Source organism: Phascolarctos cinereus, unplaced genomic scaffold (assembly GCF_003287225.1).
Source record: "Phascolarctos cinereus isolate Bilbo 61053 unplaced genomic scaffold, phaCin_HiC Scaffold_726;HRSCAF=1367, whole genome shotgun sequence".
Taxonomy (NCBI): domain Eukaryota; kingdom Metazoa; phylum Chordata; class Mammalia; order Diprotodontia; family Phascolarctidae; genus Phascolarctos; species Phascolarctos cinereus.
In genome coordinates this window covers 57,519,181-57,539,776 of record NW_027556098.1, presented here as the reverse complement: position 1 = coordinate 57,539,776, position 20,596 = coordinate 57,519,181, and the positions used below count along the sequence as shown (strand labels likewise).

General features: G+C 37.2%; 1 protein-coding gene across 1 annotated transcript in view; it reads right to left on the bottom strand.

Moving 5' to 3' along the window:
• Nucleotides 1-9,348: 9,348 nt before the first annotated feature.
• EFHC2 (EF-hand domain containing 2) overlaps nt 9,349-20,596 on the bottom strand; it is a 250,745-nt gene continuing 239,497 nt past the window's right edge. The window contains exon 15 of the mRNA XM_020996051.2: nt 9,349-11,178. Within this exon, the coding sequence (XP_020851710.1) occupies nt 11,077-11,178 (102 nt within the window). The 3' untranslated portion in view covers nt 9,349-11,076. The remainder of the gene's footprint in view (nt 11,179-20,596) is intronic.

The following is a 20,596-nucleotide window of genomic DNA, read 5'->3' as shown; positions in this document are numbered from 1 at the left end:
GTAGAATTTTAGGTCATGGAATGTACATAGATTTCATAAGATCTCAGAATCCTTTATTATCTTTTCTCTTAACAACTTTAAGTGCCTGTGAGACAAGGGCCAGTCACTCTTCCATCCCAAATCTAAATAAATACAATTCTCCCAGGAATTGTTCTTTGATAATCAGAGTTTTCAGAACAGTTGTTCCTCTAATTGACTCCTAGACCTTCTGAAGTACAACTTTATCATTAAGATGAGTCACGAAATTATTAACTAGGTCAGAGGTCAAGAAGTAGTCTTTTGATTTTATGCCTGAGGGTGAGGTTTATAATCTGATCTGCTGGCCATGCTCCAGGTCTGCAATGCATAGTCTTCTTATTTCTGTTTCAGTATCTTCTGCATAAAGCCTTTCCCTGTTCTGTCAACCACTAGAACCCTCATTTCCCAGACTACCTTGTATTTAACTACTTTGATCATTTGTATTTATTAGCTTTATATTTATACTCTCTAACTCTGTTTCTCTCTGTCTCTGTAGCTTTCACATGTATTTGTTTTCTCCTCCATTAGAATGTAAAGTCATTGTAAGTAGGGCGTTTTTCATTCTTTAGACTAATATCTCCATCCCTGGAACATAGCAGGCACTTAATAGATATTTGTTGATTGATTGATTGGTTAATTTGTTGATAAACATTACCTATCATTTTCCCCATTCAGGTTCCTGAATTTCTTTTCTAAAATAATTTTTATTTTGTTATTCAGAATTTGACAAGCTTTAGTGAACATTAATATCTTCATAGGAAAAGAACAGAAAAAAGAAGATTGCATATGAAACTGTAAATCTCTATTACCAACAGCTTGACTTTTTTTTTTTAATGGGATAAATCCAACATATTAGCTTAAAAGATGTCCTGCTTCTATGGGACTCCCTTGGCACTTTTTCCTTTTCTTTTCTGTGTGCATGTTTTTAAATGAAATGTTCTATCTTGTTTTCATTATCACTATCATCCTAAATCTATCATCACTCTAAATTCCCCCCAAAATTTAATTTTTGAAAGTTCTCTTTTGAAATAAACATAATCAAGCAAAATAAATCCACATATTAGTCATGATGTAAGCATATATCTCATCTCATTGTGCACCTCACTTTTATCAATTCTCTGTCAGAAGGTGGGCAGCATATTTCATCAATCTTCTAAAGTTGTGACTCATTGTTGCATTGATCAGAATTCGAAGTTTCAAAGTAGTTTTTCCTTGCAATGTTGTAATCACAACACAAATTTTTCTCCTAGTTCTGCTCATGTTCTTTGCTTCAGTTAATATAAATCATTCCATGATAAGTTCCCTCAATCCATTCCTTTTGTCAATTCCTAGGATGTAATAATATTCCATTACATTAATATACCATAATTTGTTTAGCATTACCCAGGTGATGGTGACCTCCTTAGTTTCTAGTCCTTTGCCACAATGAAAATTGCTACTATGAATATTTTTGTATATATGTGACCAGAAGGTCCTAGTAGTATATTGCTGGGTCAAAATATATACACAGCTTACTGTCTTTTGAGTTTAATTTGAAATTACTTTCCAGAATGATTCACCTTTTTTTTTTGGGGGGGGAGCTCTTAGTTGCACAAACAGCCCATTAATGTGCCTGCACTCTCATATTCCCTTCACCTACTCTCAATTTCACTTTTTGTCATCTTTGGCAATCTCTTGAGTGTGAGATGGAATATCAACACTGTTTTAATTTGAATCTCTCTCATTATTAGTGATTTGGAGCCTATTGACATACGGCTGTTGATAGCTTGGGTTTCTTCCCTCGAGAACTATCTCTTCATAGTCTTGACAGTTTATCTTCTGACAAATGGTTCTTGTTTTTATATGTTTAATTTTGATCCTTATGTATCTCAGATATCAGATTTTTATCAGAGAAATTCTGCAGCAAAGATTTTATTTTCCTCAGCCAACTTTGTTTTTTTTTAGAACTGTGTTTCCCTAAGTAGATAGAGTGACAGGCCTGGAGTCAGGAGGACTCATCTTCATGAGTTCAAATCTAGCCTCAGATGTGTAATCCTGGGGAAATTACTTTAATCTGTTTGCCTCAGTTCCTCATTTGTAAAATGAACTGGGAAAGGAAATGGTAAACCACTCCAGCATCTTTGCCAAGAAAACCCCAAATGGGGTCACAAAGAGTTGGACACAACTGGAAAATGACTGAACAGCAGCTCCTTAACTAGCCCAGATTGGAATTAGCAGGGGTTAATCAAATTCTAGCCCCACCCAGATTAGGCATGGGAGTTTTGGCTTGCTCCATTTCTGATCTGGTCTGATTTGTTTCTCTTCTGGCATCCTACTGGCTACTCACTCTCAAGGGTTCACCATACTAATGCTGAACTTAGGGTAGATACCTAAGATGCTTCAGCCCACTGGAGCTCAGAACTCTCAAACTCAAGAGATCCAATAGCTTCACCTTCCATGATAGCTGGTGTGTGGCAGGTGTGTGACACTGCCCAGACAGTCAACTCTTTCCCTTTTACCTTTGTCTTTGTTTTGTTTGTGCTTTTCATTTTTGTATAAGAAGCATTTACCTTCTTTTCTGTCATCCTCTCTATCCCTTGTTTGGTTAAGAATTCTTCTATCCATAGGCACAAAAGGTATTTTATTCTCTGTTCTTCTAAATTCTTTAAGATGTGACCCTTACATTTAAATCTTATGCCTATTTGGGTCTTATTGTGGTATATGGTGTGAATGTTTATTTAAACTTCATTTCTGCCAGGCCACATTCCAATTTTCTTGGAAGTTGAATTTGTTGACTAGTGAGTCCTTAATAGTTGGAGGTTTGGGGGTTTATTGAATACTAAGCTATTAGGTCCATTTACTTTTTTTTTATATCTTAAGTACATATTCCACCCATCAATTTTTCTATTTTTAAACAGTACCAAATAGTTTAGTGTCACGTCTACATAATATAGTCTGAGATCCAGTGCTGCTAGGCCTTATTCCTTCTGACTTTAAAAATATATAAATTTTTCTTGAGGTTCTTGAAACTTTGAGATTCCTTCAGATGAATTTTGGCAATATTTTTAACAATTCCATAAAGTGATTCTTGCACAATTTGATTGGCAGAGCAGTAATTCTGCACATTGAGATAGTGTTGTCATTTTATGACAATAAAACCATAAGCAGTTAATATCTCTCCAATTATTAAGTTCTTTATTTCTGTACAGTATTTTGTAGTTGTATTCATATAGTTCTTGCATGTTTTGGTAGTTGTGAACATTTTATATAGTCAGTAGTTATTTTTAATAGTTTCTTTTTCTGTCTCTTCTGAGTTTTGCTGGTAATTTACAAAAAAAGTTAATTATTTATTGATTGTGAGTTTATATTCTGCTATATTTTTGTAGTTACTGTTTTAATTAATTTTTAGTTGTCTTCCCATTGTTCTCTAAATAGACCATCATATCATCTGCAAAAGAAAAAGAAAAGTTTTATTTCCCTTTGCACTTATTTTCTCAGTTTCTCTTTCTTCTCTCATTCCTATAGCTAGCATTTCTAGAGCTATATCAAATAATAGTCATGGTAGCTTTTCTTGCTTTATCCTAGAGCTCATTGGAAAACCCTCTAGCACTTATTCCTCTATTGACTGTTAGTTTTAAACAGATGTGATTTACCATAATAAGGAAAGGTCCTTTTATTCCTATGTTTTTCAGTGTAATTTTTGTTGTTGTTGTTGTTTAATAGAAATGGGCATTATATTTGGCCAAAAGCTTGTTTCCCCATCTATTGATAATTTTTCCATTTCTTGTTTGTTAGTTTTTTTAATCGCTCCTAGTTTTATTTATCAGTCCAACATTTTGCTTTTTTGTTAATCTCTTCTTTGATTTTCAGAATTTCTATTTTGGTGTTTAGTTGATTTTTTCATTCTTGGATTTTATAATTTCATTTTTTATTTGAATGTCTAATCCTTTAGACTATCCTTTCTCTTTTGTTAATGAATTTTTTTTAATATATAAAATTTCCCCTAAAGGCTACTTTAGCTATATTCCATATATGTTTGTATGTTGTCATACTGTGGTCATTTTCTTTGATGAAATTATGCATTGTTTTATGATTTGTTTTTTAACCCAATAATTATTAGGATTAAGTTATTTTCTCCCTAATTAAATGTTAATTTAATTCCTTAAATATAATTTTATTGCATTATAGTCAGCGAAGGGCGTTTAATACTTATACTTTTCTGCATTCATTTATGAGGTATCTTGGCCCTAACACATGATCAGATTTTTAAAGGTGCCCATGCACAGCTGAGAAACAGATATACTCTTTTAATTCCAATTTATTATCACCACAGATCTATCGTATCTAACTTTTCTAAATTCTATTCAGATATTTAACTTCTTCCTTGTTTATCTTTTAGTTAGATTTGTCTAAGTCTGAAAGCAGTACAGTATGTTAAGTTTCTCAATTATTATAGTTTTACTTTTTCTCTATATAATTTGATTAATTTTTCCTTTAAGCATTTAGGTGCCATGCCACTAGAGTACATATATGTATATAAGCTATATACACATATGTATGATATAAATGTATTACATATGTATGTATAGATACCCATATCTGCTTACACATCTATAACACACACATATGCATAGCATATATATCATATATAATTGATATTCAGCCATTGCTTATGGCAAGTTTAACTATATTTTCCTTGTTTATCTTTTAGTTACCATTTCTTTTTCTGTGATTTTGACTGCTACCCCTTCTACCCTCATCATTTAAAAATGCATCTGAAGCACTCCAGAATGGGTTTTAGCTTTTCATGAAGTTGTATGTGTTGATATATGCTTTTTCTGTAAACATCATATTGTCGGACTCTGCTTTCTAATCCATCTTGATATAATCTTCCATTTTATTGGTAAGTTCTTCCCATTTCTATTTATAATTCTGATGATTAATTATATACTTTCCTGTATCCTATCCTCTTGTATTTTTTTCTTCTCATTGCCCCTCTCTCTTTACAAAAAAAAAAAAGAAGTTAGCAAAAGGGAATTGAAGCAATTCCTTTCTGTTCCTCTGTCCTTTGTCTCTCCCCTGATTCCAAACTGCCAATCAAAGGTTCTTACCCTTTCTTTACTTTTAATCCTTTCTTCATGGTTCACCTTCCAAAACTGGAGTTTGTTTTACTTATGACTAATTTCTCTCCAATTCTACCCTCTCTCTTAAATTCTTCTCTCCCCTCTCATTATCTCGTTTGTTTCCCTATTAAGTTTACACACATTGTGTGATAAACACTCCCTTTACTGTTTTAGATGAAAGTGAAGTTCATGTAATGTATTCTTCCCAGACCCCTTCCTTCATGTTTGCATACCCTTCTTCTCATGCTCCCTGATTATATGAGATAATATGTTCCACCTCCATCTTTATCCTATTTTTCTCCAGGGTTCTCTCTCTGACTTTTTCCCCTCAAGATCATAAAAATAGAATAAAGTCACACCCAGTCCCTTTCTTAGTCTTATTTAACTCTCTCTATGACAGTTGAAGGCATTAGGTTTCTGAAGAGATACTTAGTTCTTGCCCCTCCTTAGAATGCAAATATATTATCATCATATTATTCATTCCAATTACTTTAATTGATTTATCTTTCTATGTTTCTCTTGACTCTTATGTTTACATTTAAGCTTTTAACTCAGTACTAGTCTTTTCATCAAGAATTCTTGGAGGTCTTCTGTTTCATAAAGAGTACATTTTCCCCTTTGTAGAATTGCAGGGTAAAGTATGCTTTACTGAAAGTCTTTATATTTTGCCTTTTGGAATATCATTTTCCAAGGTCTGTTATCCTTTATAGTGATAGTTGATAGTCTTATGTAATTCTTACTGACACTTAAACTCTTTTGTTTTACACTCTAAAGTTCAAACTGTTAAATTGTAGAGTTTAACAATACAGAGTTTAAACTCTTACTACTTACAGTATTTTTTTTTCTTTGATCTGGAATCTCTGGACTCAGAATTTTACATTCCTGACCTTTTTTTTTTAATCTTAGAGAGATTTCTTCAGAAGGCTATTAGTGAATTCTTTCTATTTTCACTTTGCCCTCTGGTTTTAATAGGTCAGGGCAGGTTTCATTTATGATTTCTTTGAACAGAGCATTCTTGTTCTAGGTCTTGTTCATTTTTTTTTTTTGGTTGGTACTGGTGGTGATTCTTCAGTTCTCTTTCTTTGATATATTATTCCTAATCTGTTGTTTTTGATAGTAAATAGCCTGCATTTTTCTTGTGTATTTTCTGTCTTTTTATTTGTTCTAGTATTTCTCATGGAGTCATTTACATCTGTTGGATACATTCTCATTTTCAGGGAGTAACTGGGTAAGGTTTACCATTTCCTATATTTAGCTTTTTTTCTTCTTCTTCTAATTATTTGATCCAGAGCTCTTATTTCACTTTTTTTTTAATCTCTTTTCATTTCTTCCATGAATTCTTGTAGTCCTTAGGGCCAGACTAATTTTTTTCCTTCTGAGGTTCTGTTTGTAGTTGTTGTAGAATTATTCTCTTCCTCTGGGTTATGTCCTTGGAGCCATTAAATTTTCTTTATTGTTCCTGTCTTCCATTTACTAATATTTCAATCCCTACTTCCTAAATTGGCAATTTGTGTTACGACTAGACTCTGACTTCACTTGTACTATTGGATGTGATGGTAGGGACATTCTAGGACTTGGTCTGTATCATTTGGGCTCTTGCATCTGTCTTTCACTTCCCCTGGTGTATCCTGATTCAGAATGTAGGCATTTCAGGTTCACTTGTCTGGGTGGAGGCTCTGCATATTACAAGGCTCTGAGGGGCTCTACAGATCTGTGTGCTTCAAACTTTCAGAGGCCCTGTGGTCCCACTGTGGTCCCTGCAGTCCAGATCTCAGTTTTGTGAACTCTTATTACCACAGTCTGGGGTCAGAAGGCTTCCCTGGGGCTTCCTTAAGGGAGCATTCCAGTCTTTCTGCCCTTGGACAGGTATACAGAACTCCAGGTTTCAGGGGTCCTTGGAGCATCTCTGTTCCATTGGCAGGCTTCCAGGTTTTGCGCTAACCAGGCTTTTCTAACAGGATGACTTCCTGAGTGCCCATAGGTTTCTGGCTATTTGGGCAGCCCTAGGCTGAAGGATAAGCACTTATTATAGTTTGTCTTTGTATTTCTTACCATTAATAAGTCTAGTACTCCTTTGCCATCTTTGTGGGAATACTTGTGCATTGAGCTAGTCTGGTCTGTTCCCATTCACTCTATCATCTTAATCAGAATTCCTAGATTTCTTTATTCAAATATATCTTCTTAATATGTAATATTATTCCACTTCCCATTATACCTATTCTATTCCTTTTGAGTGAGACTTACCTTTTTGACACCCTGTTTCACATAAAGTTCTTATCTCCCAAAATCTCAGTCATACCTTCTGAGGTCAAATTTGCTCCCTTCCATTAGGGTTTCTAGTTCACTTTACTTATTACACATATCTGAGATATATGTATATAGACATCTTAAAAAAAAGAATTTATTGCTGGCCCCTTTCTCATATTTTTTTTACTATGAATTATTAGTCTTATACTGAGGGTCTTCTTCCTATGATATAGCTTCTTATGGTATATATTTAATGGATACCTCCCCCCCTCCTCCTTTGTTAATTTACAATTCTTTTTCTTGGATCTGCAAGACTCCAGGCAAATGCATTTTCACCAATCCAAGTTAGGATTCCATTCCAAGCCATCTCTGGCCAACAGTTTATTTTTCTTCTACTTTTTGTTGTTGTCCAAGGATCCTAATTTCACCCCCAGATTCTATCTTCTTAATTACCTGGTCTCTTCCTAAACTTGGTTCTCTCTCCAAAAGTTCTTGCCTTATTTTGGCAAATCTCATGCCATTAATGTCTTCATTCCTTTTTTTAATGGACTTTGTAATCCTTAACAATGCTTTGTGGTCATCTAATTTGTCCCCACATAAATCACCAGAAGTGGATAGTGGTTGTCAGGCTTGACAATTTTGGGGACATTCTGCATTGCATCCTGAATTCATGCCCCAGGGAGTCAGCAGATTTCTAGTGTTTGTGTCAATTTAAAAAAAAAAAAGGTGGCTCACTATACTCTAGTAAGAAGAAAGGGATTACTTTTGCTAATCTCTTATTCTCGGATCCTTCTTGGGAACACTGGATAACAACTAGCTGCTTCCTTCAAGAAAGGTTCTGGGGGTGGGAAATTTGCAGCCTCAAGGCCACATGTGGCCTTCTAAGCCCTGGGGTGAGGCCTTTTGACTAAGTCCAGGTTTCACAGAACAAATCCTTTTATTTAGGGGATTTGTTCAGTGAAGTTTGGATTCAGTCAAGAGGCTACACTTGAGGACCTAGAGGGCCACATGTGTCTTGGAGGCCACAGGTTTCCCACCCCTGGTTTAGCCTCTGCTGTTTTCCTGCAGTGTGAAAAGCTTCCCATTCATTATTTAGTTACAAGGGTTTAGTGGTCTTTCTTCCCATTCTCCTCCATGACACAGTCTTCTACTTCCCATCCTCCTGATAAGGGCCAGGATTCCCATTAGGTCCTTAAGACTCTGCTTCTTGTTTTTACCTTGAGTCTCTTTTTCTATTTTCAAAAGCATTTGCTTTGATAGAAAATGGAAGTGCCTTTCTTAAATCTCTTTGCCTTTTAGAGGAGCATAGCTATCACACAACTGAGAGACAAAAGATATATTGCACACACTGAGTATCACTGCAAAATTCTCTTTGCCCCTCATGCTTGCTAGAAGATACTCAGCCTTTTATTACTCTTGCTCTTTAGAGGCAGCTAGTTGGTTCAGTGGATAGAGTGCTGGGTGTGACACTGGATAAGTCACTTCTGTTTGTCTAAGGTTCTTTGACTATAAAATTGAGACAGTAATAGCATCCACCTTCCAGGTCTGGTGGGAAGATCAAAATGAAGTATTTGTAAAGTGTTGAGCACAGCGTCTGGCATGTAGTAAGTGCTTAATAAATATTTATTTCCTCCTTTCCTTCCTCCATCAGCTCATAAGGCCATTTTCCATGGCAAACTACCAATTGAACATAACTCACTTAAGGATACAGTCAAATGGATTACTTAGATCCAATGTAGTGGTCCAGACCACCCAGCTTCCAAGCTCCTGAGTTCACAAAGAATGGATTCATGGGTTCAATATTGGGGGCTGAATCCTAGAATCAATTTCTCTTTGGGTTATTGCTCTCATTCTACTCTGATTAAATCAATGAAATGAGTCTTAAGTTGAACTCTTATCTAGGTTTCCCCCAAACGTGAGTAACAGAATCACCAGCTCCAACACTGGCACTCAATGTATGACATAGGTATTAGGTGTGCAACAGACTTTATTTCACTGCACAGAAAATTCACACACAAGAGCACGTAACGCACTTAATTAGCCCCGTCGGCTCCAACCTGGAAAGGAAGTGAACTTGGGTTTACAATTCAGGCAAAGCTTCAGTATTCCATGAGTTCCTTTTTCTCATGGTGTCCCTAAGACTCAAACTATCACCTTGTGGCTTAGATACCCCCAAGAAGGTAAACATGCTCTGGAGATGGCTGAACAGGCAAACCCTTTCTCATCAGACCTTCACTGACTGTTGTTTAGAGCTATCCCACCAGTGAGTTAGGACTTGGGGTCATGAAAATTTCTCCAAAAGATTCCTATGGGGAAAACCAAAATGGAGAGCCTGGATAAAAATAGTTTGAATGGGTCTCTGAAGCACACAGAGTAAGTTGAAGTTTTGGATGAATTGGGGTTGATAGGAATGTTCTCTGTCAAAAATCATCAATATCAAGATAAGCAGCAGCATCAGTATTGACAACAAGCATCCTCCCCCAAAGGTAAGAACTCAGTTCCACAGTTATCTGACAAACATCCCTTCTTGTGAACCTGGAATCCGTAAGGATTCCAGACAAGCTTCTCAGACTCATGTCATGATAGGACAAGCTGCCCTATCTGCTTCACTAGGCAGCTAGATAGCATTTTGGACCTGGAGGCATAAAGATCTAAGTTCAGACCTGCCTTGGACAGTTACTGGGCCATCCTAGACAAAATACTTCAGTCTCAGCTTCAAGTTCTTTTTCTCTAAAATGGGTTAATAATAGCACCTATTTCCCAGTTATTTTTAAATGAAGATCTAATGATAAAAGATTAAAGAACAAGGGCCTTTCAAACCTTATAGTGCTCTGCAAAACCTAGTTATTTTTGGTTACTTTATTGATTACACAGATGAGCCCCAAACATGTGGTACTTGAGGTTTGCTGCAAATAAATCCATCAGCTGCTGGACAATACCCCTCTTCAAGATATAATCTATAACCTAGGTAGGACCCCACTCCAAGACTCTGGGCTCCAATGTACAACGTCTAATCCTGCAATACAAAGAGGAATTTTGAAGTGAGAAAGGACCACGTCTCACAGCTTACTTTTAAGGCCCACTGGGAGTGAGACATTCATCTAGACAAAGTTCTAGTCTCTGAAACCCAATCAGTACAACACCAATGAGTATGCTTGCATGTCATAAGAAGGTTCCTTCAGTTGCCTCCTATACCCTATACCCTATAGCAGCAGGTTGATTGGAAACTTGTCAAATTAATTGGTGACACCCCTTACACAGAGAAAGCTTCCCTCTTGTCTTAATTAACATGTGCTTAGCTGGTTCAAATGCCTCTGCTGGGCAGTTTTCAATTTCCTGCTCAAGACCAACTGCCCCACAGATCTACAGTCTGCTCCAGCTTGGAAAGGGCTACCAGGCCCTCCATTTTGCTTGCCTTCAGAAACCCAGGGTCACTTCCATTCCACTACAAATTTTCAAAAGAGTAGAACATTAATGTCATACACACAACAAAGGCACTTTTTTTTTAATTAGTTCCAGTGTTACAGCAACATAACATTTTGAAATTCAGAAATGACAAAATAGATTAACCAAACGTTTACATTGGAATTCAGAATTTAAATTCAATATATATCACTGGTTTTCTAATTTTAAAAGAAATTGTATCCATCCTGGTAATGCTGATGAAGCAAAAAACAGTAATTTTGAAAGCAGGCGACCTATAATGACATCATGATTGATCTTCAAGTCCAAATAAATCCGCCAGGAGTGGCAAGTATCTGACACATTTCACTGGAAGAGGAGGAGCCACATAATTCCAGACATCTTCATTCTGCACAGAAGAAATAAGAACATACTTAGAATTTGCAGCTCAAGTTATTGAGGGTTTACATGAAAGCTATTGAGGAAACTAAGAGATTTTTTAAACCAGATCTTGCTACAGTCCACTTCATATGACAACTAACATCCTTATGAGCCTAATTTCTTCATTAGTTCATCACCTAGAAAAGAAAAATCTGAATTGGCAGTCATAAGAGTACTGTGGTTACTGTTCCTCCACCAAGCATATTATAAAAAGGGTTGGACCAAGTACTAGTCAGGAGATCTAGGTTCTAGCCCACGGCTCTGTCACTATCTCTTGTTCTTATAATCCTGGGTAGGTACTTTTATATGGTTGAGAAGATTAAATACTTTTCTGAGAAAATTTTAAAAATTAGGTTATTACATTTCTCTTGTCAATAGCTAAGGAATTATTTACCCTAGATTATCTTGACTGAATACCTATGAGAAAAAGGAAATATTTTGGGCATCTCTAAGCATTTCATTTTACCACAAGAACTGAACACCTTGGTCAAGATGTTCATGGGCTTAGATCTCTACTCAAGGCATATCTATACCTTACTTTAACAAATTATTTGCTTTAATGATGGAAATGCAAAAAGAATGATAATGAATAAATCGAGTCTTCTTCTTTTCCAGTCATGGGCATTGGAGGAGCCCATGTGCCATATAGGAATCATGCAAGAAAGATGACGTCTGCTCTGCTAACATTTTAACTGTAGGAAAATCACTTTGCCTTTCTCAGTTCTCAGATTCTTTGTCTATAAAATTAGGTGGCTATAATAGATAATCTCTATGCTCTCTTCCAGTTCTAAAGCTATGATCTTATGTTCACCAGTGGCAAACATAGTCCTGCCTACCTAACTTTAGGCAAGACAGTAAGACAATTCTAGCAAGACTTAAAAGAGGCTGTTGACCAACTTCATATGGGCATGACATTGGTGTCATTAACAGGCTATTTTTTTTAATTCTATTTTTTCAATTAACAAGCATTTGTTATGTCTTCTTTCCACAATCTTCCCCATTGGAAGAAAAGATAACCTTTGTAACAACTGTGTATAGTCAAACAAAACAAATTTCCACAATGGCTCAATGTCCAAAAATGTACATCTCTGCAACTTGAGTTCATCTTATCTCTCTGTCAGGAGGTGAGCAGCAGGAGTCATTCCACTGATTAGGGTCCTTAAGTCTTTCAAGTTGTCGTTATAATGTTGCCATTGTATAAACTGTTTTCCTGGTTCTGTTCACTCTGCTTTACTTCAGTTCAGACAGGTCTCCCCAGATTTCTCTGAAAGTATCCCCTTCATCATTTCCTATAGCACAAAAAGTATTCCATGACATTATATACTATTACTTTATAATTCCCCAACTTACGGGCATCCCCATGGCTTTTGCCACCACAAAAAAATACTGCTACAAATATTTTCATACATAAAGGAGCTTTTCCTTTTTCTTTGAGTTCCTTGGAGAATAGGCCTAGTAGTAGTATTGCTGGGTCAAAGGGTATGCACAATTAAGTGATTTGGGAGGGATAACTCCAAACTGCTTTCCAGAATGACTAGACCAATTGACATCTGCAGCTCCAAGTGAATTAATTCACTTTCTCCCGCACAGCCCAACTATTAGCCTATTTCAATATAAAAAGCTTATGCAAAGGGGTGATCTACAAGTTGTCAACCCATGTAGGTCTACTACATAATTAAATGCTATATAGATGTAGTGAAGGCCAACACTGTTTCTCTAGGGCTTCAAATCACAAGATTCCCAGTTAGTATTTCAGCACTCAAGCTGGATGTCCCATAGGCATCTCAAACTCAATGTGTTGAAAACAGAACTCATTAGCATTCCCCCTAAACCAATCCTCTTTCCAACTTCCCTATTACTCTCAAGGGCACTATCATCCTCCCAGTTATCCAAGGCTAGCAATGGTGGCATTTTCCTTGACTCCCTACTTGAACTTAAATACATGTCTGATCCTTTGCCAAATCCTATTGTTTTTACTTTTGCAGCATTTCTCATATATGTCTTCTTTCCACTCACAGAGCTACCGCCATAGTCCAGTTCCTCATCACCATATGCCTGCACTATATCAAAAGCTTTGATATCCCTGCCTCAAGCATCTTTCTACTCCAATCCATCCTCCACTTAGCTGCCAAAGTGATTTTCTTCTGAAGTCTGACCATGTCACCCTGACTACTCAAAAAATTCCAGTGGCTCCATATTACTTCCAGAATTAAATGCAAAGTCCTTTATTTGGCATTCAAAGCTCTTAATAACCTGGTCATTTTCTACCTTTCCAGTCTTCTTTTGCTTGGCCCCTCCTTCTCTCCAACCCCACGTCCACAAACACACACACACACACACACACACACACACTCTAGTCTATCAACACTGGTTTACTTGCTCTTCCTTACACATGATACTCTCCTGACTCCATGCATTTACAACAGCTATCCCTAGGGGAATGCTCTACTTCCTCCCTTCTTTGTCCTTGCTTTCTTTAAGAATCAGATCAAATTCTAACTTCTGCAGGAGGCCTTACCTGACACTTTTTCCTCCCCTGCCAAGTCTCTTCCCTCTGGGACTGTCTTCCATTTCTCCTGCATATATCTTGTACACACATAGTTGCTGGCATTTTGTTTCTGTCATTAGGATATGAACTGCTCCATGATTTCGTCTTAGTATCCCTAGCTCTTAGAACAGTGACTGACATGTAGTAAGTGCTTACTAAATACTCACTGACTAACTGACTGACAGTAGTTAAACATCTTTCATTCTGGACAGTTATGGAATAAAGGTGCATTTTGATTGTGAGCTGTTCAACTCTACACTAAAGTCTTGTAGTCAAATATATTCTCTTATCAATTTTAAAGCAGTTCATACCATTAAATTGTATCTTTAAGCACTTATCTTCTTGATATTGATGAAATACTACAAATATAATTGTCCAGAAATTGTAACAAGAAATCTTGGTGTTGTGGAAAGAGCTGGATTTGGAATGAGAAGATCTACCTATAGATCGCCATGATCATCAATGCAGACAGATCTGATGGGGATCTCAGGGGCCATCCAGGCTAACTCCTTTGTCTAACAGATGAGGAAATCCAAGGCACAGAAGGGTGAGTGACTTGCTTAAGCTCCCATGGGTACCAAGCCCTTACTAGCCTCATGACCTTAGGGAATGTCACCACATTTCAGAGGTGTTTCACTTACATTTGCTTTATAAATAATAATATTTAACATATCTACTTCAAAGAATTGTTGTGAACAGTGTCTCGTGTACAGCAAAATTACGAAGGATGTCTCCAAAATCTTGTGCAGTTTTAACACGCACATGTGTATTGTGTATGCATATATGTGCACTTACATTTATACACAACCCAGTCAATAAACATTTATTAAATGCCACACTGATACATATGTACATGTATGTGAGCATATGTATCCATTGGTGTATAAGTATACCTATATGTGTATTATGTATACATGTGCATATATAATATACATATATGCATGTGTATGTGTGATTATTGTTGTTCAATCATTTTTGGTTGTGTCCAACTCTTTGTGACCCCATTTGGGATTTTCTTGGCAAAGACACTAGAGCAGTTTGCCAATTCCTTCTCCAGCTCATTGTACATATGAGGAAACTGAGGCAAACAGGGTTAAGTGACTTGCCCAGTGTCACACAGCTAGCAAGTGTCTGAGTCCAGATTTGAACTCAGGAAGAGTCTTCCTGACTCCAGGTCAGGCGCTCCGTGCACTATGGCGCCACCTGGCTGCCCTGTGTATGTATATAGACACACATATATTAGGAATGCTGCCTCTCTAGCATATACATGCACATATGTACTTATTTATGCACACATACCTATATATGTATTATATACATACATGTATATGTATATGTAAACAATTATTCTTCCATTTCCCATGCAATATTTTATTTACCTGACACCTATAATGAGGAAAAACACATTTGGGAAATATGTGTTTCCCAAATTCTCTTATAACAATCAAAAATCTCCCCATAACTTACATGGTAGATGTAGGGAGAACTCATGAATGAAATTCTAACAGCAAAAGATTACAATATTACAAATTGTGTTACAGTAATGATAGACTTGAGATTTGCCCAAGCACGAGAGTAAAAGAGATAAGCAATGAATGGCACTTGGCTAAATGGAACTATTTAGTTGTGTATATAATAAGTACTGAAATGAAAAGTTAAAGATACTCTATCTATTAAAATCCTGCCCAGATTTTGAGATCTGAGGTCAAGCACGATTTCCTACACACATCCTTTTCCACTCACCTACTGCATTCACTGGTCTCTTAATTTTGCTCACAGACAGTGATGGTACTGCTAATTACTATTTTATTATGCTTTTTATAATTTCTAAATTATTTTCTGGGTGCTTATCTTTCCAATTAAATATCTGACTCCTTGAGGCCAGGGACCTCCAGGAAATTCTAGCCTCTCAGGAGCTGGGACTCCCAAAGAACAATGGGGAAGGAGATCTTTTCACAGAACCTCTTGAGGAGGTCTGGAGGCCTCAGACTTGGGAAGCTCCTTAAGGGCACAGAAGTATGTCACTTTTGTGCGAGTGCCTGGTGGAGGCTAGGTGCTTAATAGATATTCACTTGCTTTATCAGGAAGATTATTCTAGCAATTAACTAATAGGAAAGGAACATGGGCTTCTGAGGGCAAAAAGGGAAGCCAGGAGGGAGGATTACATGGGGTGGCAAAAAGGTAAATGCTTCAAACATAGTTTATTCTACAGCTAACTTTTTGCAAGGGAAGATTATAGTTTGAAAGTAAATAATCATTCTCTAATTTATCTTTCTGGTGAATCCAAAATTTTCCTACACTGCACTGAGTTTCACTCAAAATAGGATGCCTCTATAGCCTTGTACAATCAAAGCATTTTCTGCATTTACTATCCTCCGGACTTTATTCTCTCCTTTGAAAGAAAAAAAAAATCACGTGATTTGCTAAACAATGCACATTCGTACAAGTGGAAAATGCACACTGGCAAACACACAGTAAAGGTTCATGAAGAGAACTTCTATCACAATTAAGGAAGAATCTTGTTTGTGGTTGTAGAAGAAAAACATCTCACTCTGACAAGCAATGTGCATCTTCAAAATCTAAAACTCTATGGGATTTTGTCATTATGGGTTAATAAGAACCCAAAAAAGGGGAATTCTTTGTAATCACCTATGGGTTTAGAAGATGTGATCCTGAAGACAGCATCATAGGAAGAAAAAATAATGCTATTCCCCAGTACCTTGTGCACCATAGTTCATAAGATTACAGACCTAATGCTGGAAGGGACCAAAGAGGTCATTTACACCAATCCCCTCATTTTACAAATGAGGACTCGGAGGACCAGAGAGTTTAAGTAATTTGAACATCAGTCCTGAATGGAAGAAAATCAAATCTGATGTTATTTCTGCTATTCTGTGGAGCATCTGAGGGTTTCCTAGTCTTGGTTTTGTGACACCTCAAGAGGGCTTCCAACTATTTCAAAGTTGTTATTAAATTTTCAAAACAAGGGGCAGCTTGGTGGTGCAGTGGATAGAGTACCGGCCCTGAAGTCAGGAGGACCTGAGTTCAAATCCAGCCTCAGACCAAACACTTGATACTTAACTAGATGTGCAATCCTGGGCAAGTCACTTAACCCCAACTGCCTTAAAAAAAATTTTCAAAACAAAATCAAATTCCCTTTGCTTTATTTTAATAAGTATTCTAGGGCACAAAGCAGTTTTTGGAAGGAGGAGGAGCTAGGAGATGTGCGATAAAATCACAACAGAACAGTTCTTGTCACCTACGTAAAAAGGGGGAAATGGGCACCAGGAAGAGGTACCCACAAACTGCTCAAACTAGTGATGAGGGAAGTCCCTCAAGAAGCCAACTAAGTTGATTATTAAAGTCACTGTGGATAAGTAATGAAAGAAAGCAGATGCTGATCTGAAAAATTGTAGACCCATAACTCCTGAAACAGGAAGCAGACGATGAGGCTGGATGGAAACACATTCAATATCAGCAGCTGAGTCAGAATAGCAAAGCTATGTGCAAGTTAAGAGGCTCTGGATTTATCTGCTCTGACATTTTTAAAAGACAACTTAATTGGATTATATCTAATTCTATTTTAAAATTTTTTCCACTGTAGTAGGAGCAGCCAGATACAAGATAGGAAAACAACAAAATAACAGAGGGTAATTAAGTTGCTAATTAAAAAAAATGTTGATCTTTATTTATCTCCAAGGGTGATAGACATGTTACTTGATTCCTCCCTATTACTACCCACACAACAATTTAATTAAACAAGCATTGTTTTCAACCTGTGAGGCACTGTGCTAGGTACTGGGGATGCCAAGATGCTTAGCTGTCTATAAGATGACAATCCAGTGGGATTGAGGATGAGACGCAAACATGAATGGCCTGGACACAAGGGATAATGTGATGAATGTAAAGGAGAGGCTGAGGAAAAAAAAAAGATGGGGGTGGAAATAAGCTATCTGAAGAGGGAAAGGTCATTTAGCTGGAAGGATTTAAGGAAGGCCTCAAGGAAAGGATGACTTTAGTGCCATTTTAAGGCACAGTTGCCATGTGCATAGTAAGCATTCCCTAAATGATGATCATGGTTTTGTTTTCATGGCAAATATGACGATTTAACTCATTTCAGTTAAGTAGACATTATGTACAGGGCAAGGAACCAAGGGCAAATGAAACAGCACTTGACCTAGGGGAACTTTACAATTTAATGGGAGATTAACTCATAAAAAGGAGGGTAGCAAACTGTGGAAACAATTCCAAGGCACAGCATGATAAATATGTTAAGTTTAAAGAAAATTAGTTTTGTTTTGAAAATTATGTTACCCTTTGCACGCTCTCACTTCTGGCCAAAGTGAACTACACTACATACCCCATTTCTCTCCTCCTCTCTATTTCCATGCCTTTGTTCATGCGGTCACCTTCTGCTTTGAATGGACGTGTGTCTCTATAGAAGACACTCCTTTTTTCAAGGTTGTGCTTTCTCCCATTCAGGTGCTACTTTCTTTCTGAAGGTTTTTCTCACTCTTTCCATCAAGTCATGAAAAAAAAATGAATTAATGTTTCTGAGTTGTAAGTTAATTGAGGTCAGAGTCTATGTTGAATCTCTCTTTGTATACACAGTGCCTGGCATTGTAAGTACTTGATAATAATAATCACTGACTTTATATAGGTTATGTAATTTTCCCAAGGTCACACAAGTATTAAAATGGAAGAGTTAAGATCTGAACTCTGTTTGTTTGACTTCAAATGTGGTACTTTCCACTAAATCACGCTGCCTCTCAGTCCCTCAGCAGAGGCTTCTAAAGGGAGAAAATAATTTATATCTCCACTTCCCTCCTTAAGAATCGCAGTGAAGGGGGAGGTTCTAGCTGATACACCAGAAACACTCAATAGGTGGTAATACAGGGAGAATCTCCATATCAACTCCAGTCCTGGAATAGGATGCGTACAAAAAGAATAATAACCTCTTAGTACTTTACTGCAGATGACTTTGACCCATGATGGGGATCTATGACTGTGTCTTATTATTCCTGTTATTCAGTGTTCCTGATATTCCTAGTGCTACACCTCATTACCGTTGCTTTATATTGAGAAATCCACAATGAATTGTAAAGATATAACACATCCTCCTTCTCTGGGATTCAGTTCTTCCAAAGAGAGGAGGCAAAGTGTAGGATTTTTGGGTTTTGAGTCCTTTCATATTTGATCAACTTGGTACTATTAAAGTACTTTGAGGGGCTGTAACAATATTTGCTAGTTCTTTTTGTTTGCTTGGTTTTTTTTTAACTTGCCCTAAGCCCCTACTTCTGTGTTGCCAACACAAGTCTTCTCACATCTCTGGGGTTAGAGCTGTCTAGTAATAGCTCTAAGGCTATTTAAGAGATGAGCAGGATGTGCATTCCAGGCATTCTAGATAACCTAGATAAGTGCACAGATGTTGGATACAATAAGTCTGGGAATAGTTAGTAGTCTTGTTTAGGTGATATACGAAAAGAAGGAAAGCAAAACAGATCGAACGGTAGGCTAGAGGTGGGAAATGTAGGGACTTAAATGTCAAGCAAAGGAGTTTGTAATTGATCCTATTATGACAATGGTGAAAGTTCTCCTAGAAGGTTTTTAGGATCTTGCCACTAAAGGGTGGAATGTGGCAAGAGCAAAATCACTCCACATAAGTCAGACAAGTTTTGTAACATCTTCTAAAGTCCTTGACCTAGGCTAGACTAATTTTTTCCCTAAAAAGGCAAGAAAACTGTCTTTGATGCTTAATTGGTCCAGGGGAATTACTAAGGAAGCTTCATGGTTGCCTTAAGAATAAAGAGCTGAGTATATAAGGAGCTAGAATTCATAAGGCAGCTAGGTGGCACAGTGGATAGCTGCTCTTGCCTTGGAGTCGGGAGGACCTGAGTTCAAATCCAACCTCAGACACTTGACATTTACTAGCTGTGTGACCCTGGGCAAGTCAATTAACTCCAACTGCCTCACCAAAAAAGAAAAAAAAATAGAACTCTACAGGCTTAATGGGCCCCCTTCTAACTGGGTGCAACACCATGTCAAATTCAGAGGTGAGAAGAGCTACACACAACTGAATAAAAATTGTATTTTTCCAAGTACCTTTCCATGTTATTGTCAAATTAACTACTTTTGTTTAATGTCATAGGGTCTCCCCTAAGGACAGTCATTGGAACACTGGATCGCTAGCTTGCCTTGGAGCTGGAAAGAACTGGGTTCAGGTCCTGCCTCTGGCATATATAACTGTGTGATGCTGGGCCAGTCACTTGCTCTCAAAGAGTCTGTATTCTTTTGGATGAGGCTATGATATACACAGAGAATACAAGTTATAAAGTCATAGTTCTAGAGGTGTATAGGACCATCCCATAGATATGGAACCGAGGCTGGCTAAATTGAGCAAAATACCCAAGACTACACAGGTAGCAATGGAATGAAGAAAGAAATGGCACAGACAAACTGTTCTAGAAAATCTGAAGAGGAAGAAAATACTTCCAGCTTAATGGGGTTAGGAGAAGATCAGGAAAGGCAATGACACTTGAGCAAAGTGTTGAAGGAAGAGAAGGATTCTGGCAGGCAGAGATGAGAAGGATGTGCACTCCAGGCATTCTAGACAGCCTACATAAGTACATGGATGCTGGATACAGTATGTCTGGGAATAGTTAGTAGTCTTGTTTAGGTGATATATGAAAAGAAGGAAAGAAAAACAGATAGAATGATAGGCTAGAACTGGGAAATGTAGAGACTTAAATTCCAAACAAAGGAGTCTGTAATTGATCCTATTATGATAGAGAATCACTGAACGTTTTTGATGAGAGGAATGATGTGGTCATAACTATCT